The sequence below is a fragment of the Mirounga angustirostris genome, unplaced genomic scaffold (genome assembly GCF_029215605.1).
Source record: "Mirounga angustirostris isolate CCGP_5_RB_7025 unplaced genomic scaffold, mMirAng1.0.hap1 SCAF_1, whole genome shotgun sequence".
Classification (NCBI taxonomy): domain Eukaryota; kingdom Metazoa; phylum Chordata; class Mammalia; order Carnivora; family Phocidae; genus Mirounga; species Mirounga angustirostris.
In genome coordinates, this window is record NW_026991709.1 from 25,519,738 (window position 1) to 25,546,845 (window position 27,108).

General features: G+C 38.0%; 1 protein-coding gene across 1 annotated transcript in view; it reads left to right on the forward strand.

Annotated features, from left to right (window-relative positions):
* Positions 1–27,108, forward strand: part of TMPRSS15 (transmembrane serine protease 15) — a 112,852-nt gene that overhangs the window by 80,706 nt on the left and 5,038 nt on the right. Inside the window, exons 20-24 of the mRNA XM_045863647.2 lie at positions 7,435–7,530; positions 11,047–11,096; positions 11,265–11,439; positions 23,402–23,583; positions 24,149–24,244. Coding sequence (XP_045719603.1) covers positions 7,435–7,530; positions 11,047–11,096; positions 11,265–11,439; positions 23,402–23,583; positions 24,149–24,244 — 599 coding nt within the window. The remainder of the gene's footprint in view (positions 1–7,434; positions 7,531–11,046; positions 11,097–11,264; positions 11,440–23,401; positions 23,584–24,148; positions 24,245–27,108) is intronic.

The following is a 27,108-nucleotide window of genomic DNA, read 5'->3' on the forward strand; positions in this document are numbered from 1 at the left end:
ATTCCGTCTGCTATGGGCAAGGGAGTGAAAGCAAGTGTACCACAGACTTGTAATCCAAGAGTTGGATCAGCAGCCCCCAAACCTGGTTATAGTTAGAATCACCTGGTCTTTTACCCAGACATTTGGATTCAGTGTGGTCAATGGTTTTTGATGTTTGATTTTTAGGACCAAACTAGCAGCATCTGCAAGCCTGGAATGCATGTACAGAAATGCAAATTCTGGAGCTCCCCTGAGACCTACTCATGGGCAAGTCTAGAGTAAGGTTGGCAAACTGTGTTTGAACGAGCCCTTCAGGTGATTCTGATGCTAAAGTTTGAGAACCGCAATCTAGGGCAGGCTTTCTTAACCATCTTTTGCATGTCATGGACCCCTTTGGCAGTCTGCTGAAACTTACCAACCTCTCCTTAGATTTGTATATTTAAATGTAAAAAATAAAATACACATAATTACAAAGGAAATTAACTTCCTTAAAAAATAACTATCAAGGGGCACCCGATGGCCCAATTGGTTAAGCATCAGACTCTTGATTTCAGCTGAGGGTCCTGAGATCAAGCCCAGCAAGGGACTCCCCACAGGGGCTCTGTGCTGGGTGTGGAGCCTGCTTGAGATTCTCTCTCTCTTTCTCTCTCTCTCTCTCTGTCTCCCCGCTGGTAGGCACTCTCTCTCTCTCTAAAAAATTTTTTTTCTTTATAAAAATAAAAAAATAACTAGGAAAACATTGTAAATATGATACAGTAATATGTATTTATTTAGGTATTGGATAAGATATGTTGGTGGTTCTAATGATTACTATAAGACAAAAATGAGCATAAATGATATTTTTAGATGTATGCACCAATTGCAATATTTGTTTTGATGACAAAATTATAAGTGTTGCTATCAGTGTTGTGGTTAGTCACCCACATTTGTATAAGAGAGGAAGACTAAATTTCAGTGGAAGGTTAGTAAAAGTTAATATGCAATTATTTCTTATCTAATTACAAACACCTTACTTATTATCACAGACAACAAGTAGCTTCACAGACCCCAGACCTTGGCTAGTGTGGGCCCTAGAGATCTTGAGTCTTTGCAGAGCCCCAGGTGATTTTGGTGGGGTAATCTTGTCGTCTCAAAGGAACCCATGAAATTTTGTGTATGTGTTTCAGTAGAAAACAGAGAACTTGTACAAAACATCTCTAAAGTCTGGCAATTTGATTTCATCTGGTATCAAAAACAAAATAAAGTGAAATGAAACAGAACATCAAACTTTTTTTTTTTTTAACTGCAACCAGCTTGAGGACCATCTCTGACAATCCATGGGACTCCTTAGTTTGTCTTTCTGACACCAGTCTATTTTAACTTCTCTATAAAAAGACTTTTCTTGCCCAGTAGATCAAAACAAAAGTAGAGAGTTTAAAGAAACCTCAGTAAGAATGACATCATTAAAAGGGGGGAAAAAATTTTGTTCCTTGGTTTTCACCAACCACAGCTTGGTATTATCGCTTTCTCTGAAAAACTCATTCCTGATTTCTCCCACTAAGTATTTGAAAACAATTTATTGAGAATTAAGGGACTCTTTTATATGAGATGTCATATTTATATTGATACAATTCAGGGAGAATTCTCATTGTCTTTAATTCTTATTTTGACTTCTACTCTAATGGGTATTTTGTAACCCCAGAGAGATTTATGTGGCAAGGAAATTGCTGAGACTATAGTCATACATATAAAGGGTTAAGAAAATATCTCTTATGTTTGGCACAACTCTGAATCATCTACCAATAAATAAAAAGGCAAATCTATAAAACATACAGGGTCAGCACAATTACTAATATTTGTATCTGAGATCCCTGGAAACCTGTACAAAAAGGAAAACATTAAAAATTACATCACTTTAATTATGAACTAGGATAAATGCTACCAGTTTTATAGGGAAGACAGATTTCTCCTGACATTAAATTCTTTTTTTTAAGATTTTATTTATTTATTTGAGAGAGAGAGAGTGCATGAGTGGGGGGAGGGCAGAGTGAGAGGGAGAAGCAGACTCCCCGCTGAGCAGGGAGCCTGATGCAGGGCTCCATCCCAGGACCCTGGGATCATAACCTGAGCCAAAGGCAGACGCTTAACCAACTGAGCCATCCAGGTGCCCCACTGACACTAAATTCTAAAGGAAATTTTCCATGCATGTCCTTATAAGGTAGTAATGCATTGAAAAAATATGTGCATTGATGCATCCCAGTGTTTATAGCAGCATTATCGACAATAGCCAAATTATGGAAAGAGCCCAAATGTCCGTCAACTGATGAATGGATAAAGAAGAGGTAGCATATATATGCAATGGAACATTACCCAGCCATAAAAAATGAAATCTTGCCATTTTCAATGACACGGATGGAGCTAGAGAGTATTATGCTAAGCAAAATAAGTCAGAGAAAGACAAATACCATATGATTTCACTCATCTGTGGAATTTAAAAAACAAAACAAATGAACACGGGCAGGGGTAAAGAGAAGCAAACCAAGAAACAGGCTCTTAACTATAGCGAACAAACTGAGGGTTGCTGGGAAGGAGATGGGTAGGGGGAATTGGGTTAAATGAGGGATGGAGATTAAGGAAGGCACTTGTGATGAGCATTGGCTGTTGTATGTAAGAGATGAATCACTAAACTCTACACCTGAAACTAATATTACCCTGTATGTTAACTAACTGGAATTTAAATAAAAACTTGGAAAAAAGAAATATGTGCACTGAGAAAACCTCATAGTAAACACAGAGGTGTATGTCATATGCCTCTTACCCAAAAATAAATAAACTCCAATAGCAGCTAAGAAAATAAAGTTGCAAATGAGTCGAGGATATAGTACAAGGGATTAAGACCACGTTCTCCAAGATGTTCACCATAAGGATCCTGTCTCTGACAATCTCCCCTAAGTATTATTTCTCTCAGCCACATTTGAGGTAGGAAATGCCAGGGACTGGTCTCCTTCCTAATATCATTACATCTGCGGGATAATACAGAACAGCTACCAGACTGACCTCTCATTTCTCTCTTGTTCTTAATACAGTCACTTGCACAAAGGAGGAAATTGATTAAGTGAAGATAATTTTTGTCTGTTGGCATTTTTTTCCCTTCTGTGTATCACAAAATCTTAGGAGTTGAGGTCAGAATATCTAAAAATAATTCAGCTTACCTATTTGCTAAGTAAGCTATGGTAGTGTTAGGGGACTGCTAGGTGTGTTGTGATAAATGTGGTAAAGGAATAAGCAATTGTAGCTGAAAGGTGTCCAGTTCCCCGAACAGCCTGCATGCCCCGACTGAGTAGGATGCTACCATCCTTTGCCTCAAACCCCTTTCATTCACCATCCCCCTGCCTATTCGAACGCTCTCCCCACCTTTTGCCCTACCAAATCAATCCCCTCCTTCTCCCCTAACCTGAAAAAGAAGGTCCATCCTTCTCTAAAACCCTTTTCAGACTAATCCCACCTGGCTCCATTCATGACTTAAGCCTTTTGGGGTGTGAAATGAGCGCCAGGGCCTAGCTGCCGTATTTGCAACATTTGTTATTATTCTGTTTAGCTTTAGTGTGTCCAACAGCTTAAAACGTCCCTACCTAAACTCCTGCTTCAGGGAGGAATTCTTATCACGGCAAATACAGTGTGAGGAGCAAGACAAAAGAGGAAACCCAAGCAGGCCTGAGAGGAAACGCAAAAGATTTAATACCATACAAGACCCTCCAGGATATCCTTCTTTTGCTCCCTAGAATCCATCTCTGAGTGTATTTTCATACTCCATATATGACCTTAAAAATAATGATGGTGGGTTGCATTTATAGGCTTCTTTTCTCACACAGAATAAGGTTTTCCTGACGCACGGGGAGCCCTTTCAGGATGCATAACCTATACAAATGGTAATAAAGGTTTAGAAATAGGTAGTCAGGAGGCAACAGCATGTCAACAAGGCAACGTTATACGGGCACGTTTCTACGTGATACCGAATTTCTACAGATTCCAAACAGCTGTGCGAATGTGTAGTAGAGTTACCTAAATCTGCAGAGCTAAAATTTTCAGGATTTAAAAAATGCAAACTCTCAGCCATAATCTTGACAGAGTGCCTCTCTAAAAATTAAAAACAAGTTTTGTTGCAAGAAAAGGAAACTGAGGCAGGGAGTGACCCATTGGCACGCTTTAACTGCAGAACTTAATTTAGCTTATTCTCTTTCAACAATTCATTTTTTCAGTTGTTCTGAGATTTTGTTTTTCAAAAATAAAGTGTGATAATAAAAGGTTGCTAACCTTTCATGTTGCCAAGAACATCTTAAATATATTTTATTGTCTCCGTCATTTCTTAAAATAAGAAACAGTTGATTAAATTCCAAATTCTAGCATCCAGCACTGACCCCTGGAAATGTTTGTATGACCTGATGGCCTCTAGACATCATTCGGGCTACTGATGTCAGTATGTACAACACAAAATTAATTACGTGAATACTTTATAATTTTTTTCCAAAATAACCTTTCAGTTACTCTCTTCTATATTCTATATTCAAAACAATGTATCTGTAGTATTAACTGCAGTCTGTTTCCTCATGTGAGTTTGAGACTTACATGAGGAAATGTAAAGAAGACCATCTCAGAATACAGACTTCATGTCCTTTTTTTCCATGTGCATGTGTAATCTTTATTTTTTTCCTCTGCCAGGTAGTTAGAACATCACTATGGAACAGCATTTGAGAATCCAAGGGAAGAAGTATTAGCATTTACTAAATATTCTTTATTCTTAAAGCTTTGCCTCTAGTCTTTTTTTTTTCCTCCTAGAATAGGCTTAAGTTAAAAATTTTCCTGCCAATCCCATCATAGTATGCCAGTGGTAAGTGTGTAAATAAATAGATTCTAGATTTAAAAAACATATTTATAAATAACATTTCAATATTTTTTCAATTTAATTTTGTCCAAATTTTGTTTTGAATTTCCAAAGATAGTACTGCATCTTCTCAGGATCTGTATTAAAAGAGCTAGTCGGAGTGCCTGGCTGGCTCAGTCAAGAGAGCATGCAACTCTTGATCTCTGGGTCATGAGTTAGGTGTAGAGCTTACTTTAAAAAAAAATAAAAGAGGGGAATCTGGGTGGCTCAGTCAGTTAAGCCTCTGCCTTCAGCTCAGGTCATGATCCCCAGGTTCTGGAATTGAGCCCTGCATCAGGCACCCTGCTCAGTGGGGAGTCTGCTTCTCCCTCACCCTCTGCCCCTCCCCCCACCTGTGCGGCAAATGCTCTCTCTCTCTCTCAAATAAATAAAATCTAACAAAAAAAGAGAGAGAGTCAAGGGATAGAATAAAAAACAGGTAGAGATAATGGAAAAGTGTTAAATCCACATCTCTGTGATATATAAATATATTTTTTAATATTTGAATTAACTTTATCAGTGCCTTAAAACAAATTGCCTATCAAGTAACTAGAAGTCATTTTGGAAGCCAAAAAGCAGACCCCTGAACGAGTAAAAAATAGATACTATATTTGGCTTTGACAGGGGTTCCCTGACTCGCAAGCATCAAAATCACCCGGAGGCTATGTTAGCAGACAGATGGCTGGACCCCGCCCCCAGAGTTTTCGGCTGGCTGCCGTGGGTCTGGAGAGGGGCTAGGCAAGTTGCGTTTCTAATACATTCTCCAGAGGTTCCTGCTCCTTGCCTGGAGAACATACTTTGGAAATCCTTGGTCATGGAGAGTCAGGAACATAGAAAACTACCTTGAAGAATGTTCAACACATGTAGGAATTCAGCAGAATAATGGTACTGAGAATGTTGTTGCAGGAATTTTCTGCCTTTAGTGCCCGCCGTTCTTGGTCACACCACTTCCAAGAATGGAGAGGTAGACCAGACCAAGAGTGGTGGTAGGCAGCAAAGCAAAGTCTACTGAGCAGTAATATAAAGCTCCTGGGGGGGATGGAGGGGGCCCCAGAGAGTTGCCCTGACCCAGAGCATTCCTGGCTTCTTTACCCTCCGCTGCTTTTTGAGGTCTTTATGCCTATTTTGTTTTCTTAACTATAACAAATATATTTTAGATAAATATTTAAATAAGATCATCTTATTTAAGCTTCTGCTTACTTGGAAGGAATGCCTTAATCTTTAAAAATAACAGTAACAGCACTCATTCTCCCTTTGGCAAATTCATTCATTTCAGGTGTTATTACATGAATAGTCATTGATTTGTGTGCTAGATACTTTTATCTGTTTATAAAATTAAAGTGCAAGATGCTGAATTCTGGGACATTACATATAAGCTCCATTGTTCCAGTTCTCTGTTCAGTGGATGAAAGTTACCAGACAAACACTTTCAGTTTTTTTAAGATATTGTCCCATCCGAAAGAGACAGGAAATACTCTCAACCTACTTCTTTTCTTCTTATTGATCATAACAGCTATAAGTGTTCCTTGGAAGTTCCCTATACACAGATAGAAAAGGGTCAGTGTTGGCTACAGCCTGGGGAAGACACTGGATCTTCTTTTGAAGAGGCAATGGGTGGATCCTTCGTGTTATTCCAAAAGATAGAAACTGTATCATCTCTCTGTTAACCAGAAGTTTGCAGCAGTCAGGATGTTTCCAACCTAAAAGCAAGGTTTTATACAAGGATTAAAATCTGGAATAAATGCAAGGCAGGAAACAAGATTAGGAACTGCGACCCTAAAAGCTTCCAGCTAAGCCTAGGGAAGAGAGTCAGGATAACGGAGAGAAATCTTTAATTACGGTTCACAGTTGAGGGCATGGGTGTAACATGCTTTCAGGGGTAAGAAAGATTAGTAACTTAATGTCTTTTGTCACATGGAGAGTGTCTGTTTCTCTATCCCACCCTGGCCCATGAGTGGACACTTGAAGGTCCAGGCTACACATTGTCTTTTTAGAGTAATCACATAGCTTCTGGCTTTACCTTAGGGCTTGTTAGACTTTGAATTGAATGAAATATCAAGAACAAAGAAACATTTGGAAAAGCAAACATTGAAGATATTCTTTTTCTAGGTTGTTCTTAGGCTACATGCATTTTTTAAAAGACGGATTACACTGGACAGGAAAAAGGTTTAATAAATTAGGGTGCAGCAATTCTGTGATGTTGTCATTAAAATTGATCATTATGGAAATTATTAAATAACATAGAAGAGTCAAATGAAAAAATCAGATACCCAAGTAATATATGCACTGATTTTAACTTTGTTAAGTAATATATGAGCATGCAAACAACCAGAGACATTACACAAAAATTAAATTTATATTTTATGTCATTATGGACAATTCTGATTTGTACCATCTTTTAGATAGCAAAACTTTTGAAGTTTTATATTAAAATGTTAGTCGTTTTGTATGGAATCCCATAATTTATTTCAATGTCCACAGCATTAAATAACTAGAAATTTAGGTCTAGGGTCTTTGTTTGTGTTTTTGTTTTGTCTCTATGTGTCTTTCCCTAGGAGTGGAAACTCATCAATGGCAATCTTCTCTCCTGGAAGTGGACTATTTGTAAAATTAAACACAGCACCTAATGGCAGCTTAATACTAACACCCAGGTGAGTCCCAAAATCTGTTCTTGGACTAATTGTACATGGGCTGGAAAGATGATGGATTTTGAAACTTGCCAGGTTTTAATGCCACCACATACTAGCCATATAACCTTGAAAGTTATTTATTTTTTATTATTATTCAGGTAATCTCAAATAGTACCTAATTGATCCTATCCAATAACATTGCCTAACCCTTATGTATATGGTAAGACAGTCAAATGAAATATTGCATAAATAATTATGCAGCATACTGATAGAAATTCAGTAAATTTTACTTCTATGTCCTTTCTATCCTTACCTTCAGATTCATAAACAAGTAAACCCCCAAAGAAAAGAACTGTGAGAGTTGGGATAAGTAAGTCCACTGTTGATCTGACTATAGAGGGCGACTCAAATTAGCTGTCAACAGAAGAGAAGAAAGAGGAGGGAAAGTCACAGTATTTAGCAAAGAGAACATGAACATTAAGTAAAGAAGACCAGACTTCTGGTTGTGCCTACATATTCTCTTTTGCGCTTTAAAATTAGGTTAATTTTTATAGCGTTTACTAATGTTTAAAAAGAAACATTCTTCCTGTATTCAAAGATCTGTTTTAGCTTACATTATGTCATTTCTCCTATTTGGGCATTAATGATATTTTTTGTTGAAATGGGCTTTTGAATTTTACAGTTCCATTAAGGGGCAGCTGTGGGGGGGAAGACAGTAACTTCAAGAAGAAGCCGTAACTACTGACAAAGATTTAAGATGTCATTGCTGGTGCATTCGCTTGCAGTTTCTTGAATAACATACTTAATGGTGAAAAATGAAATTATGTAATTATTCAACTATTCATGAAAAGTTATCATATCTGTGAGCTCAACCAGTAAGACAAATTGATAAAGGAGTATTTTTAGTGCGAAGGACTTTGCAATTGAATGTTTCATATGAATGTTTGCTGGGCCTTGACCGATACCATTAGTCTCATAGAGGGTGAAGCAAAGCATTTTCAAGTGAGAGAGCCGATTTCTAGATTTCCTTCTATAAGCATGTCTAAATTTACATTAGCATTATAGATCTTGAGCAGTTTGCACTCTGAAAGTTTCTTTTATTTGTATCTTGTAGACATTTAAGAATAAGAAAAAGAACAAAGGAAGAATATTTTTTAAAATTCATCTCAGTTATGAGCGTGTTTCAGAGCGGAAGTCGGTTATTCCATGCTTACCAACAAAATGCCAGTATCACGGATGTCCCTATTGTCTGTATGCTTATGTTACTCCAAAGAGGTCTATGACTTAGGGAGTCTTGCCCTACTCTAAGGCCGAGGGAACAGAAGCATGGTGTTCATAAGTGACTGGGACAAGTCTCCAAAGCCTGGGCAACCCCACATCCCTCTGCTTTTCCACTCTACCATGCAATCTTCTAAATTCCCCAAGGCAACAGCTCACTCTAAATAGCAGTTCTGGAAAGGAGAAAGAAAGAAAAAGCATAGCCTTTTCTTTTCTTTTTTTTTTTTTTTTTTTTAAGATTTTATTTATTTATTTATTAGAGAGCGAGCGAGAGAGAAACAGCATGAGAGAGGAGAGGGTCAGAGGGAGAAGCAGGCTCCCCGCTGAGCCGGGAGCCCGATGTGGGACTCGATCCCAGGACCCTGGGATCATGACCTGAGCCGAAGGCAGTCGCTTAACCAACTGAGCCACCCAGGCGCCCCAAAGCATAGCCTTTTCAACAACAAAAAAAGGCCATGTTGTTGGGCATATATTGGGAGAGAAATTAGTTCGTTTTGTCAATACAATTGATATAGACCCATCCATTTATATCACAATAGTGCCCCACGGGGCTGAGAGAAAGACACAGGATCATCTGTGGCATTGTCTTTCTTCATGTCCAGAGGGCTAAGTTAACTCTGATTCCAGGACCGTAATTCTATTTCCCTCCAATCTCTCTAAATATACATGGACCGAGTGTGGTTTCACTGCTCATTCTGACCAGAGACTAAGCAATTTATTCCTCTACACTGAGACAATGCATGTGTGTTTGTGCATGAAAAGTTTGACTAACTGAAATGCATGGAGAATGGAAAAGGCAAAGTTCAGTTCCATTTTCTGGTTAATTTAATAGTTACTTTTATTTTAAAAGCTTATTAAACTTTTCTGTGCTTGCTAAAAACAATTTCATCAGTTTCGTACGTACCACAGAATATTAGGCATCATTTAATATCTAAGAATGCTGAGCCGTTTTGAATATGGATTTTCACTGATGAGTACTATAGATATAGAAAGAGTTTGGATGAACTTGAAAGTATGCTGGAAAGCATCCTAGAAACTACTTCTCTCCCAACTGTGAGTATAAACAGAAGGGGAGTTTATTGAGGCTTCTTCTTTAGGGAATTATGAATATATATATATTGATACACCCATATTTAGGTGGATACACATGCATGCACATTGCTTATTAATAAAACGTAAGTATATTTTCTTATATTTCAATTGAAATTACCTTCTATGCTAAAGGATATGTCAGTTGGGCAATATGAATGCATATGATTTCAAATAAATTTATCATGTATGTTCCAGAAACACTGACTTGCTTTGATTGTACTTGATCTCATATGGATTTGGCGTCTTGCTTTGTGTTTTTTGTTTTGTTTTTCCCTAAAATTTCAAACACCTAAATAATATGCACAACAGATGCAGTTAAATTTATAAATAGAAATCATTACAATTACGTGTGTGTATGTGTTTGTTTCACCATGACCAGTATCCACTGTGGCCACATCAGGAGAGTGTGGGCAAGTACTTTAATTCCTTGTATTATACTGATCTCTAGTGGTCAAGAAGTATAACACATTTTTAAACTGTTTTCCTTTGTTTAAATATGTGTTTAAAATAGAATTCTCAGCTTTGAAAAAAAGTTGGTATCCAAATATTTAAACAGGTAGTGAGTTTTTAAATTATGTATGCCTACACTTTATATTTTCTTGTTTACATATTTATTTCCCTTGAAAACAGGGCCTGTGATTAATCGTTGAATTTTCTGAGTGGAGTACGCAGCCTCACGCACAGTGCAGGGCACTGAATAGTTGTCTGATTAGCCATACTGAGACATATTCTGTATTATACAATGATTAAATCCAAGGTTGGTTCAAGCAAGCTAAATATAACTATCATTTACTGAATGTTCATTGTGTATATGGCACAATAATAACTCCAGTGCAAACGTTTCTTTTACTTCTCACAAAATTCCAGTAAAGTAAGTACTACTGCCCACATTTTGTGGATGACAAAACTGAATCTCAGGGACACGGAGCAACTTATTCAAAATCCCATGAAATGTAAGTGGTAGAGTTAAGGGCTCAAATTCAGTTCAACTGAAGTTTAACCTCAGGAGGATTTTCCTGCTGTGCCTGTCAGCCTCCCCACGTTTCATATATGATACTTACATTTGAAGGTTAATTCTACTAAAAAAAAATATGTTAAAATACACTATGTCCTGTTTTAAGATGTCAGGTGCACAATTTCTGAAATATCATTGTTCTTCTATTACAGTAAACAGTGTTTCCAAGATTCACTGATTCTGTTACAGTGTAACCATAAGTGTAAGTCAACATTTTGTTATGTTTTCTTTCCTTCAAACCTTCCCTTTAAAATTCTGAAGAGAGTGGGCATAGCACCTGAAGTTACTCTGTAGTGATCCACTCAGTTTTCATGATCAGAAGAAATCCACCAAAATAAAATAGATGCTCTTTCTTCAATTACTTTAACAGCATGTGGAAACAAACTGGTGGCCCAAGAAGTCAGCCCGAAGATTGTCGGAGGAAATAATGCCAAAGAAGGGGCCTGGCCCTGGGTGGTTGCTCTTTATTATAACGGCCAACTGCTCTGCGGTGCTTCTCTCGTCAGCAATGACTGGCTGGTGTCTGCGGCACACTGTGTGTATGGGTGAGTGTGACGTCACAGTGTCCCCTCTCAAGTGACAGGACGACAGCAGACACTGTCTGTCCCATTTCGTGCCACCTCACAAAATCATCCCATCGGGGAAATGTTCCTGCTTTGTATGACATTATAGAGTACCAATCATTTTCCCACTAAAATCATATCTAAAAATTGAGAAGGTTAAATGAGAAATCATTCCTCATTAGATACTTGCATCAAGTGTTATATTTCCTACATACACAAAAAAATTGAAATTCTTGCCTACACAAGGTAAGCATTTTTAAAGGTGTAAAATTCATATTTAATGTATAAGTTGCACTGGTTATCATCCAGTTAGGCCAATATTTCATGTCAGAAATTGTCCATATCAAGGGACGCCTGGATGGCTCAGTCGGTTGGGCGGCTGCCTTCGGCCCGGGTCATGATCCCAGACTCCTGGGATCAAGTCCCACATCGGGCTCCTTGCTCAGCAGGGAGCCTGCTTCTCCCTCTCTCTCCCTCTGCTTGTGCTCTGTCAAATAAATAAAATCTTTAAAAAAAAAAAGAAAGAAAGAAAGAAAGAAATTGTCCGTATCAAAAAAGAGCATGTTTAAATAGCCCTCAAGTGTGCCTGGGTGGCTCAATGGGTTAAGCGTCTGCCTTCGGCTCAGATCATGATCCCAGGGTCCTGGGATCAAGCCCCATGTCGGGCTCCCTGCTCAGTAGGGAGCCTGCTTCTCCCTCTCTCTTTGCTGCTCCCCTGCTTGTGCTCTCTCTCTCTCTCTCTCTGTCAACTAAATAAATAAAATCTTTAAAAAAAAAAAATAAATAAATAGCCCTCAAGTTACAAATAAACTGTGCTCTAAAAGTTCATGTGTAAGGACTTGGGATAAAAATGTGTCCTTCTCAAGTCAGATCTCTTTTGTTGCTACCCATACCTAAATCTTAGAAGTAATATCAAACCATATCCGACTCTTTTTTCATTACATAATATATGTTGAATTCTAGGATCTATCTTCTCCCTCTAGAAGCAGACATGCCCAAAGCAGTGCCACAGGGGAAAATAGAGCGGGCGGGGGACAGGGAGAAAAGGAGGAGAAAATAAATATTCTTGGGCCCAAGAACATGTTGATTTTCTACTTTTGCATGAGAGAAGTCACCTTTCTAGGCAATCCCATTCTAACACTTCTGAATTAGGCCAGGAAAAAAGGTAGCTTCCTCATAGAAGATTCATAAACCCTGACCTAGGGCAGTTTCTTGTCCTAAGAAGCCTCCAGAGAATGACCTGGGCTGTGAGGATTAGAATGAGCCTCTCTGTGGCCAGCATCCAGAATCTCTGAGGAAAGAACTATGTGTGCTCAGGAATGGAAGACATATCTGCAGTTTATCAGATCAAAAAATTAACTCCCTATCAACACAGACATTGCAAGTTCTTGGATGGATGGATACAAATTATTAGATGCAAAAGGTTATGATAGTTGTTTGGGAGATGGGGGTGAGGGGCAGAGGGAATGAGCATTAAAGGGTTGATCCCATCGGGCCAGAGTGAGGGCAGACCTGAAGTCAGAACCCGAAGAATCCGAAATGAGGACCCATAGCCAGGTCCCAGCTTGACTAATCACCTGGACTCCACAAGGACTACCCAAGGTACTTCCCATCTACACCCAGAGCTCTCTGATTCCATGCATCATACCCTCTATCTGGATGAGTAAACTACAGCCTCTCTCATACATAAACTGCCCCTTGGTGACTTTTCTGCCTCTTGATAATTACACTTGAATCTGTTTTCAGCCACACCACAACAGTGTCTATTGCAGTCAATTTTCCCATCCCCTGCTAAACATGACTTTAACTTCCACCTATGCTCTATGCTTTGGTATGCCACAGGTGGGTAACCTAAACCCCAATTTCCAAGTAAAGTACCTTTAGCTACAGATTCATTGTTTTCTATTGCACAAAGGTAGGTCTTAGTAAGTTAGTGAACTCCTGTATTAACCTTGGATTTGGTAAATTAGTCCATTTGATGTTCTTGCAGAACATGTGCTTTCTAAATGTCAGCCAGGCTTGCAGTATTATTAGTGACATCTTTCATTTATCTACCTTACAGATGTACTTATTGTAGGTCATTGCTACCAATATCCTATCTTTTTGAGCCACAAATATCCAAAGGAACTAGAAAACCAGTTTCGCCTAATATGCACGTGTTCAGTCATATAAGACATAAAATGTGTTTTCACACAGTTTCAATCTGAACACAAGCAAACACAAGTGTAAGCTGTAATAGAATAGAATTGTGATGAATTCAAACTCATCCCCACCAACCTTGCATTTTGCTCTCCTTAGCCACTCAGTGGTATTATTTCTTCTTTCCCAAGAAATGTATATCTGGTTCGGGTGTTTTAACCTGCAGGTGGCTAAATGGTTTAATCGGACAACTCTTTCTACTGTCCACACTCCTGTTCCCATCCCTCAGCCATATGGATGTCATTAAATTTCCCTCTGCCTGTTCTTTTTTCTCTGTCACTGATTTGTCTTCTTTTTGAACATTAAAAGAGAGATTTGGACAGTATGGACCAACTTTATGTGGCTTAAAGGCAAGGTTGACTTAAAACCAGAGGATAGAATTTTGAACCTGCTTATGCTATTGACCTCATGTGACTTGGTGTCTCTGTTTCAATATCCTCCCCCACAGGGTGTTCATAAGGAGATCTACCTCCTAGAGCGATTATCAGGACAAAAGTAAAATGATGCAGTACTTTTGCATACTGGGAATCACATAAACGTACAATAAAATTTTTATTGTACTGCTGTTCCTGTGCAGGAAAGGTCCGTGAAAGAAGAGTTTAATTCTTGCCCAGGAGACGTTCAGCATATTTATTTTCTAAACTTTTTATATTGCTACAATTTCGAACATGCACACAAATTGCAAATAATAGTACAGAGAACTCTTGTATACCTTCACTGAGTTTCACCAAGGGTTTGCATTTTATGCTATGAAAACCTTATGATTCTTTCATTCTCTCCAATCTGGAAAAATATTTGTTTTCTGAATCACCTGATAGTGGGATTAGACATTGTGCCCTTTACCCTGTATTTTTACTAAGAACAAGGATGTTTTCCTACATCATCACAGGAAATCGTGGGTATTTAACATTAATGCAATACAATTATCTAATCTATAATATGTATTCATTTTCATCAATTGTCTTAAGTATGCCCTTTATAACCTCTTTGGTTTGTTTGTATGTGTGTTGCCCAAGAACCAATTCAGGATAATGCACTGTATTTAGTTACTACACCTCTTTCATCCTCTTTAATCTGGAATAGGCTTTCTCTTTCTGTCTTTCTTGTCTTTGATATTTTTAAATACAGCAAATTATTTTATAGAAAGTCCTCCTATTTGGTGAAACCCTTTAAGCTTGCCCCCTTGTTGGTCTTGATATATCTCCATTCTTTGAGAACTTCTTTACTTTCTGCAAAATAAGATGTTCCAGGTTCATCTTCTGCTTTGTCCACCCTAGTCCTCAAATCAAGCTTTTTATAGGAGACCCCAACTCCATTTAGCTAATGTTAGTTTCTTCTACATAAAAAACATGATCTTGTGTGTTCCTTGCTGTTGCTGATATGTCCTACTCCTAGACCCTCTCAATAGGTATAGCTCCATCCCTACAAATATGAACTCAAAATGACAACTCCAATTAAAATAGATTGCCACAGGGTACGTTCTAGTCTTTTCTCCTTCCCTATTTGCAACACTTATCTCCAATAATGAGAAACCTGTTCCTACAATCCACAAAATATGTATGGATCTACAAAACAAGCAGTCTGAGAATTGGTAACCCTACCACGGTAAAGCAAACTCACCATATAGAGTTTAGTATTAGTTTTTTGTTTTTTCCCACTGACATAAAACAAATGCATAATCTTAAGTGCACGATTTGATGGGTTTTGAAAATGCATGCACCTGTGTAACCCACACTCCTATCAGGACATGAAACATTTCCATCACATGCAAAATTCTCTTATCCCTCCTTCCCAGTCACCATCCCTGCTTCCAGAAACAACCACTATTCAGCCTCTTGGGTGGGCAAGTATATATAGATTTACCACCTGGATCACATCTATTATATAGACATACACTGATGATGAAATTATCCATAGAGAGGTCAGTCTTCTATTCTTTAATTTAGCTCTTTAGAGAAGACCAAATACATGTATCTCATTCCTTATTGAAATAATTCATTGAAACAGGTGTTAATATTCCTGAAATAGATTATTTCATATATGAGGTGCTTGTGGGTGTGGCAAGAAATACATACTACTATTTACACTCTTTTTTAAAGATTTTATTTATTTATTTGACAGAGAGAGACACAATGAGGGAACACAAGCAAGGAGAGTGGGAGAGGGAAAGGCAGGCCTCCCGCGGAGCAGGGAGCCCGATGCGGGGCTCGATCCCAGGACCCTGGGATCATGACCTGAGCCGAAGCCAGATGCTTAACAACTGAGCCACCTAGGTGTCCCTACTATTTACACTTTAGCATTAAATTAATTAAACTGATGTAGCTAATAAAGCTTTGAAGCAAACTTTTTAAATAGTTAAGTATTGGCCATAAAATAACATAACTTAATTGATACTTCTATTACAACTTAAAATTTGGATTCTTTGGAATGCCTCAAACACCTTAAATAGGACTAGAACACAGAACATATACAAACATAGTACCTAGAAAATTATTTCATTTCTACTTAAACTTACCCTAATATATAAACATCATAGGTTTAATTCATTTCTCTATCTGCCTATTTGATGATGGCTTTAGGAGGTTCAATATATTATCTCCTTCAGGTTGCAGAAATACTATAATACCTTTTCAAGATAATAGTAATTTTTGCAAATGAAAAAGAAGTGCATTTTCTTAGGCCAGTAGAGATTTCAAGATTAGGTTAGTGACTTACTGGTTTTTGGTTATAGGGTAGGTCTTGGGTACTTTTTTAAGGTATTTCAAGTTTGAGCTGCTAGTCATCTTTTTGATAGTTAAAATTCTCTTCTTGTATCACTAGGACTTTTTAGACTGATGCCTTTCTCATAGGTTTTATCAATTTCCAATCTGATGTCTCTTCTTTAAAATTATGTATTTGTAAAGACTCCCTTGGCCCATCTTATGTAGCCTATTTCTTGATGCTATTCTTTTAGCACTATTTTTAATAATGTATTTTTCTTTTTTTGTCACTTGTTTTTTGTTCGGGTTTTGTTGTTTTTTTTTTTTTAGTTTTATTTTAGTTTTTACTCCCTTTACCAATTACACACACACACACACACACACACACCACCCCTGCCTCTGGCAAAGCACTTTAATAACATATTTCTTATTAGAAAGTATCTCATTATAGTTGTAATTCCACCCAGAAGTTCCAGTATTTCCTAGAAGCTCAGTGCCAGATCTCTGAAGTTATCTCTACTTTGAGAACTAGTTCATCATCTTGAATCACATTATTGGACTAGAATAGATTAGAACAAGTATTGTTCTAAGTTTTGCGGAAGATGGTACTCTACAGAGCAACAAATTCCTTGCCCAAATTATCTCTACTTTGAGAACTAGTTCATCATCTTGAGTCACATTATTGGACTAGAATAGATTAGAATAAGTATTGTTCTAAGTTTTGGGGAAGATGGTACTCTACAGACAAACAAAGTCCTTGCCCTAGAAGAACTTTCAAATAAATATTTTATTTTAGGGAGTGATAAGTGCAATAAAGGAAGATAAAAGTGGCATAAGCAGAAAGCAAATGATGGGAGCAGGGGGCTTTATTTGGATACAATATTTAGAGAAAGCTTCACAACATATGAAAATTGAAGGAAGATCTAAAGAGATGAGGGAGAAACTTAACACAAGTTTCTGGGAGGTAACATCAACTCAAATGTTCTGGGGTAGGAGCCTGTTCTAGAAACCTCAAGAAGCCTGCTCTTGCTGCTGGCCAGGAAGGGTTGGCAGATAGGAAAGAATAAGACTGGAGATGTAGGCAGGACCAGATCCTAGGCCCTGGTGAGGACTAAGGAGGCCATGATAAATGAGATGAGAGGCCATCTAGAAGGCAAAGAGAGACATCATCTGGAGAGGAATCTGCTGGGAGGAGCAATAGTGAAACCAGGGAGACCAGTTAGAAAGAAACAATGGTGGCCCTAGGATTGTGGCTGAGGAAACTAGACAAATGGCTGGATCTCATTCATGAGTAAGTTCAGGTGGATAGAGTTACAGACAGATGAAGAGAAAGGGCAAAGGCAGAGTCAAGGGTTAGGGCTTGAGCAAACAGGGTGTGTGTTGTGTGTGTTGATATCATTTACTGAAATGAGGATAATGAGAAGAAACAGGATTGCAAAGAGAATAAGAGTTCTGAGTTTTTTATGTTGAACTTAGGACTTCCTGATAAAATCCAAATGGTACTGGCCAGTTGGCATATGGCATGTGAGTTCAGAGGAGAAGTCAATTATTGAAATACAAATTTGGAAATTTTGCACATATTGTTGGTATTTGAAGTCATGGCATTGGGTAGGATCATCTAGGGGGGTAGTGTAAATGGAGAAGAGAAGAAAGCAAAAAGCAGAACTCAGGAGTATTCTAGTATTTGGATTTTGAGAGGAACAAAAGAGCTGGGGGAAAAGACAGGAAAAGCAGAGAATGAATGAAAGGAAAATCACAAGTACCTGGAGAGTCCTGGAAGTCAAGTGAAGAAAGACATTCAAAAATTATTCCTGAAGTTTGTAGACATAACCCACCAGATCAAATGATGCTGAGGATTACTTCGCTTACTCCTTGTTCCCTGTACTTCTTTTTCTACCACTTAAAACAAATAAAGGCATACCTCTAGTTTGAAAACAGGTGTCTACTTAGTAGTTGAACTAAAAATACCCTTATGTGTGAAACTCTTGTCGTTATTAATAAAAAAGAATAACAGTTAAACATATCCTCACTATTCATCCTTTTTCTTTTACAATAGAACCACCTTTTATACACCTTAATTTTTCTCTTTTGAGTTTCATTATGGACTCATGGCCCTTCATTAACAATTGATTTTATTAACTAGAATAATTATTATGATTATTATATGATACTTAAATTGTTAAAACTGGCCACTATTATCCCATTTAATCTAGCTCCTTTGTTCTTCTAAAATTACCCCTAATTGTCTGGAAAACTTTCCTTTTTCTTTCAAGTTTTCATCTAAATTCTAGTCAGTTAACATAGAGTGTAATATTAGTTTCAGGTGTAGAATTTAGTATTCATCACTTACATACAACAAACAGCCAGTGTCCATCAAAACAAGTGCCCTCCTTCATCCCCATCACCCATTAATCCATTCCCCCTGCCCACCTTCTCTCCAGCAACCCTCAGTTTGTGCTCTATAGTTGACTCTGTTTCCTGGTTTGCCTCTCTTTTTCCCCCCACCCATATTCATCTGTTTTGTTTCTTAAATTCCACATATGAGTGAACTCATATGGTATTTGTCTTTCTCTGACTGACTTATTTCACTTAGCATTATCCCCTCTAGATCCATCCATGTCATTGCAAATGGCAAGATTTCATTCTTTTTTATGGGTGAGTAATATTCCAGTGTGTGTGTGTGTGTGTGTGTGTGTGTGTGTGTGTGTGTGTGTGGCTCACATCTTTATCTATCCATTAGTCAATGGACATTTGGGCTCTATTCTTGAAAAATTTCTTACTCTTTAACAATACCATATTTCAGGGGCATTCTAATTTTTACATGCCTTAAAAAATGGAACTGGTTATCCTCATAGGAATCTTTTTCCATTCAGTGGAGAATAATAAGAGAGACCTAACACACTGTGCTGGGGGTAAACTTTGGGGTTGGCAGTGAACAGACTTGACTATAAAGTACCATCTTTGTTAATGGTAGAACAGAAAAAATTTTCAATGTAGAGTTATGGGTTCCCACTGATTTTTCTTCCTTTCAGCATAGTGTGGAGCTCATCATAACTTTCTTACCCTATTCACTTTTTACCACCATGAAAATCCCATTTACAAATGAACATCCTCATACTCTGAGTCGGGACTTTCTTTACACATGAACACATAGCAACCTAGAGCGGTATAGCACTAGTTCCTCCCTGCTGGTGCAACATCTAAGGAGCACCTACTGTGCACCAAGAATTGTGCTAGTTTTTGAGGTGATAGAAGTCAGGAATACATGTCTTTCTGTTGCCTCCCAACTTATGCCTTTCTTTCTCTTGCTACTAAGAAAAACATTTAACAGGGCAGGCACAGGTGAAATGCAGCAGAAATTCAGCCAACCTCCCCTACCTCAAGGTAGCCTACTTCTGCCATCTTCAGCCTGTGCTGGATTGGGGCTTGCCTATCCAGTGGGGCTATCTCCTGTTGCCATCCCCATCTGTCTTCTGCCCTATAGCTTTTCCTTATTTCACTAGAGTGTAGATGTTTTGAGACAAATATATTTTTTAAACATAGTAAGTATCCCCTCCTCATCTGCACTGATTTTTCTGAAGGCTTTCTTCTCCTGTCCCTTGGCTTTTGATGAATGGAAAAGCCAGGGAGGATTCTGTATTACTCAATATCCCAACAGTAATTACGAAGTGCAGATTCTTGGGTCCCACTCCACAACCTTCCAAATTAGAATCTCTGGAGGTGGCAATTAGGAATCCGAATTTTTAGCAAATTCTTCAGGTGATTCGTAAAACTGAGTACCACGGGCCAGAACTTCTGTATTATCAAGTCTTTCTTCTGAGAGAAGACACTAAGATTGCAGTAGCATGTAGTCATTCGAGTGGTGCTTGTGCTAATGTGGGCTTGTGGTGGGGAAGCTAAGCACACAGACACGAAAAGTTATGTGGAGCAGGACTTGAGAGAGAAATGCAGTTGATACATGTTGGAGGAATATCTCCTTCCTAATGTACGGCTTACAGATGCAGGAGAAAGAAAAACATGAAAAAAAGGCTATTTCCCATGTAGCACTATAACAACTTTGGAACTCATTAAGAATGTGTCAGATTAATATTGCTGTAACTTGTATTTAATTAGACCAGTAGCTTGAAGCATGTATGTTTAATTTTCACAGTCCATGGTTCATGGATTGGTTTTCTACTCCAAACCTTAAAATAACAAGATGAAATGGTGATTGCTAAACTTCGTGCTGCCTACAAGCTCTCTCATAGCAGTAACTAATATTTATTGTTCTCAGAAGGAGTACAGTACTTACAAAAGACATAAGAATTTGGGAGGTTAGCTACTAAACTGCATTATTTTTTCTTAATTGCAATTTTTTTAAAGATTTTATTTATTTAGAGAGAGTGTGTGTGAGCAGGAGAAGGGGCAGAGAGAGAGAAGGAGAGAGAGAAAGAATCTCAAGCAGACTCCCCACTGAACGCAGAGCCCCGCTGGGGCTCCATCTCAGGACCCTGAGATCAAGACCTGAGCTGAAACCAAGAGTCAGATAGACAACCAACTGAGCCACCCAGGCGCCCCTGAACTGCATTATTTTGTCATTGAGTTAAATCTATAGCAAATAACTGCAGATATCTTGCTGAATCTTCATGTAAGTTTTCCTAAAGACAAAATATGTAGAAAGCATTTAAGAATACAATCCTATCATTTTTTAAAATACATGCACTCTATTAACTTCAAAATAGAACCTCTATAATGGGCTCATACTCCTTTTGAGCAAATTTTATACCATTAATGTAATTAATATTATTTATAATATGAATATTAACATAATGCCTTGGTTAATAAAATATAATTATAATGCAAAATATAATGTGTATAAATAAATATAATTAAATGCAAAGTAAGAAACATGGTGTGGTAATTGTAAAATTAATTTTTTGTAAATATTGAGTTACTATATATTAAATGTTTAATAAAAAATACAATTTAGGGGCGCCTGGGTGGCTCAGTCATTAAGCGTCTGCCTTCAGCTCGGGTCATGATCCCAGGGTCCTGGGATCGAGCCTCGCATCAGGCTCCCTGCTCAGCGGGAAGCCTGCTTCTCCCTCTCCCACTCCCCCTGCTTGTGTTCCCTCTCTCACTGTCTCTCTCTCTCTCTCTGTCAAATAAATAAAATCTTTAAAAAAAAAATACAATTTAAAGAAAAGAGTAACTCCCTGTTACCTGTCAGCCATACAGGTATGCTAGCTAGTCAAGTGACAACCGTGACCAGCTGAGCTTTAGGAAACATACTTAAATGTGTGATATGGAAAGAAATTCAGAGGTGGGACACCAGGAAAGAGATTTCATTCTATCGCCTCTCTTGGAGTAGGCCAGTGTGGGCAGGGGAGTCCCAGGGCACAGTGGGAGTGGATGCAGTCAGAATGTCTGAAATTATCAGTGTGTCCAGCTTGGCTGAAGTACTGATTCCTCTGACCTGGAAAGGGGAAAGTGAAAAGGCCTCCTGACAAGCAAACAGAGCCTTCACAGCACCATAATACCCTCCTGGCCCAACATCTGGGCATTGGAAGAGCTTCCATCAACCACTAGGAGCAGAGACATCCTCCCCTTCCTGAGCCCAGATAATCCAGTAACAGAGCATGTCTCTCCTCCCAACCCTGCCCTCATGTCCGCGACCCTGCCCACAGAACACTGCCCAGAGCCCCTGGAAGCACCCCTGTGTGCTGGTGCAAATACAGCCTCTGAAGTCAGACAGTCCCAGTTCAAGTCTCTGCCCCACCATTTAAACCCTCAGCGCCCCGTTTGTTCTCAGTGTAAAATCCATAGCACGGTGGCAAAATGAAAAGAGTTGATGCAAAGTACATAGCACTGCCCTTGGCACAAAATAGGTTCTCCATAGATGGGTGTTATTCTATAAAGCATGTCAGTAAGTTTCGTCCGATTTTAATGCAGCGTGGTTATCGGTGGATGTCTCCTGGATGTTTGGGCATTCGTTGGCTTTACTGATGCTGGCGACTTGATCAAACACGATCCTTTGTTTAATTTCAACAAAGTAATGGATAGGTAAAAAGATAAACAAATGGACTTGAAATAACTTCATGCCCTTTGTATATTTGTAGGAGACTTGGATTCTAACAGTTGAAAGACCACATTAAACGGGGCATTTGTAACTATTAAGAATTAAATCGCTAGCTCTTCTAAAATAGCAGTTATTGAATTTTGACTGCATTGTGAATATGGCTTAATTGGCTTAATTCCATGGGTTCACTAGTAGTTTCTTGTTGTGAAGATGTTGCTGGCCAAAAGCACAGTTAGAAGTCCCTGCACCCTCAAACTGTCATTTAATCTGCCTATAACGCAAATGTTATCCTTTACCAATTCATTATCAAGGGCCAACATTATGTATGGAAAATTATTCGAGTTTACTGGGTATGAAAATTACTCGAGTTTGTATGTTAGATTGTAAACATCGTAATAGGTTTTATTGCTTCTCTTAACTTTGTGTAAATTCAGTGACCCCCTAAACAAAAGAATGCTCCTGAACCTCCTTCCTGCTAGCTGGGGTTGCCTGCAGAAACCCTGGACCAAGGTGCCATCCCCACAGTGGAATGGGATCTAAGGCAGTGGTTCTCTAACTTGGCCATATGGTAGGATAAACTTGGGAGATTTAATTTAAAAATAATATATATTTTTGAAGTCCCTTCTCCCCATTCCAGACTCATTAAATCAGAGATATAGAAGGGGGAGCAGGTAACAGTGTTATTTAAAAGAACTCCAGGTGATTCTAATGTGAAACCAAAGTTACAAACCACAATCTAGAACTAAAGATCAAGAGATGATCTAAGAGAAGTGATAGAAATGAGCACTAATTAAGGCTCTTTCTATGATCTGACCAGAAGAATAAAAAATTAAAGGAAATATTTTTAAAGAAGAATCATTCAGAGAAATTCAAGAATATTTTAGGATGGGCGCACATAGTTCTGAAATACCTACTATATGAGCAGCATCTTTAGAAAGTAACTATGGTGGATGGAGGGTTTCTTATACATCTTTTTCATAATCTTCAGGAGAAATTTAGAGCCATCTAAGTGGAAAGCAATTCTAGGCCTGCATATGACATCGAATCTGACTTCTCCTCAAATAGTAACTCGGTTGATAGATCAAATTGTCATAAACCCACATTACAATAAACGGACAAAGGACAGTGACATCACCATGATGCATCTTGACTTTAAAGTGAATTACACAGGTAAGAGAAATCCGTTTTTGTCATCTTATCTGGCCAAATCAATTCAAAATTAGATTTGAAATATTATCAGTACCAATGAATTAATAGTCCATAAGAGTTGGATAATTTGTTCTAGAAATCATTATAATTTAAATGGAATTGGGGGATAGAGCGAAACATATTCAATTATCTTCATCAAGGTGCTTAAGCCTCAGAACATTTGTCCAAGTGTCTCTTAATTGGTCCTAAAGAACAGCCATCCTGAGATTTTCACAGAGCTGACACTGTAAGTAGCATGATTACTTAAAATCAAATATAAATGATCAACTCTAGAACTAAGACATTGTTTACATTCTTAAAGAGCAATTAGGAGACAATGTAGAAAAGGCTCCCAAAGACCACCAGTGATACCTAGTCCATTGTCAAAGAATGCTACCCTGAGATGCTTCTTTCCCCTAAGACTGGTGTCTAAAAAATGTTCAAGCAGCATAAATCAAAAATACGAATTTTTTAGATAAAATGTTGAAAATAATTGATTTTTAAAACTTGTTAGAAATGTATGTTTGTTTGTGTTTCGTTTTTCCAGATTATATACAACCGATTTGTTTACCAGAAGAAAATCAAGCTTTTCCTCCAGGAAGAATTTGTTCCATTGCTGGCTGGGGGAGGATTATACATCAAGGTAAATCCTCAGACTCAACAAAAAGAAAATGCCTACCTGTATGAAGGATGCCATTGCACTATCTTGTGAATATTTTCAACACATTTTGCAACAGCTCTTAAAAGCACTGTCTGGCTTATTATATTCATATACTGTATATTTGTATGGTTTTTTAAAAATTCCAGATTGTATAGAGCACATTATAAAACTATAATCCTTATTTGAGGAGAGTCCAAGCATCCCCCAAACTTAGTACCTCATCTCAGTATTATAAATACTCTGATAAAGAGAAAAGATCCGTCTATTTAAATGAATACTACAAAGGTTACAAAATTTACTTTTGTAAAGCACCTAGATAAAGTCTGGTCAAAAGCCAAATTATTACCTGTTACATTTTCCAAATCAATGAAACTGTGTTATTTATCACAAAAAGGCCTCACACTCCCATTCCCTAAAAAATGAGAAGGGAATCCCTTTTAACATGAACATGCTGTGGGGTCCCTGGGTGGCTCAGTTGTTAAACGTCTGTCTTGGGCTCCGGTCATGATCCCAGGGTCCTGGGATCGAGCCCCGCATCGGGCTCCCTGCTCGGCGGGAGTCTGCTTCTCCCTCTCCCACTCCCCCTACTTGTGTTCCTGCTCTGGCTCTCTCTCTGTCAAATAAATAAAGAAAATCTTTAAAAAATAAATTAAAAACATCAACATGCTGAGTCAGCCTACTCAGATGTGGCACAAATCTTACACTAAAGACTATAAACTGATTCGTTGGCATTATTTAATAGGATGTTTTCCAAACACAGAAAAGATGCATATTAAAACTAACCGAACATAATTTTTTACAAAATTCCAGTACTTCATTCTCTCTAAATGTAACTACAAGGCACGTTGGCTTCAGAATTCCTAATAGGAGTTATTCCCTCTAGAGCAGAATTTTGACTACCCATTAAAAGTTAAGCAAAAAGGAAAGGAACTAGATAGTCTGGTGGGAGAACCCAGCCTCTGGAGTCGCAACAGATCATGGCCAAGATATTTAAAAATCCTAATTGTATAGGATGAAAAGCCACAGAATCTTGTGGAGAGGTGCAGCTACCAGAAGGAAAGCATTCGCAATTAAAATGCCCTTCTTCCTCGTAAAAGAAAGGATGACGTTCTAAGTCAAATCTTTGCCTGATGATTTCAACAGAGGTTCTCCACGGCAATTGCATTATGTCGCTGAAATGCCTCATGTCTGCTGTCCATAAAGTGTATTGAAGTCAAAGTCTGTCTCTTCTTTTATTTCCTCCACTTGCAAGATGCCATGATTTATTAAATTTGAAATCTAAAGAGTAAAAATGATTCCTAGATAGATATTTTCTCTATCAGACTTCAAACAAAAAGACATTTATGGCCACAATGTAGACTCTTCAAAAACAAATTATCCCCTAACAAAATTTAAGACTCTTTATTCCATAGGAAATGGGTATTTCTTCTAAGAGCTGAGTAAACTTGGCTCACATTTACTTATTGTTACTAAAGATATGCATTTAATTGACTTAACAAGGGTCTCTAAGAGTGGTATGGAGCCAAGGAAAATCTGTATCTGAGATCAATTTCATTTAGGAATAAATGGTCAGATCATGTTTAAATACTTCCTGGGTGATGGAAATTTTAATGAATTTTAATGAACTTTGTCTTATGATTTCCAGCTACTTAACTGTGTAAAACTCAGTTCCCCCTCCCCTTTTGAGTATATTATCCTAATTAGCTAAGAAAACCATGAACATATTGTTTACTAGGAAGAAATAAAGTGATACTAGTCGGTTAGATTACGGCAATTAGTAAACTTAAAATAACTCTACTGACATTTTTATGTACGTTTTTATGTGTGTATTCTCAATTATCCTTATGGCAATTCATGTGGACAAATAAATATAAGAACACTGCTCAAATTTTTCTTTACCAAAGAGTTTTATCATATACCCATCCAGTCTTTTTTATTCCTGGATGAGCAGCAAAATAGGCTTTGATTTTATCATAGTTTATACTAAAAACTAAAGTCTACCAGCCCATCCTCAATCTTTATAGAATGAATAACAGTGAGATGCTGAATTCCCTCCTCCATCTTCACTTCTTAAAGGCCAGTGTCAAACTTTCAAAGTCATCTGACTCCAGCTGGAAATCGCCTTTTGTGCACATCCCCCAAATCCTGTTCACTGTTATGCTGGTACCTTGAAATTGGCCCTGGTTGGAGTGTTTACATCAGGCAAATGATACATATTGGGGATTTTTTTTTTCTTGAAAACCAGCGTTAAACATTGACCAACACAGCACTGAGTCATACATACATACATTGGTTTGCACCTGAATTATATACATACACACATGTCCATGTACATAACTACACGCATGCACACACACAAACACACGTTTCCTGTTTAGTGTGTGGATTAAACTTAGGTGGAAATGATGTCACATACATTGTTGCAGTAACACTGTCATATGCACTAAGTTATCAACTTTCTGCTTCTCTTGAGGAACTAAATAGAATTGCTAATTATTAGAAAGTGCTTATCAGGTGCCTTTTCTGAGACACCTGCTTGCTTCACATTCTTCTTGGGATTAGTATTTGAGTAAACAGAGAATCATGCTTCCAGTAGATGAGTCATTTTGTAAAAAGCGTGGAAGTACACGGCTCCTTTCTCTTCACCTGCGTGTGGATGACAAGCTGATTGCCCTTAGACCAGGGCATAGTTCAGCTGAGCTTTGTCTTCTGTTCAGTGTGCACCTGCTCATTCACAGATTCTCACAAAGTTGCTGAATGCCATTATCAGGGAGCACCTCTTCAGGTGCCAAATGAAAAGCCTCCTGGATTTTGGAGTCGTTGCTCATTTCCATAAATGAAACTCT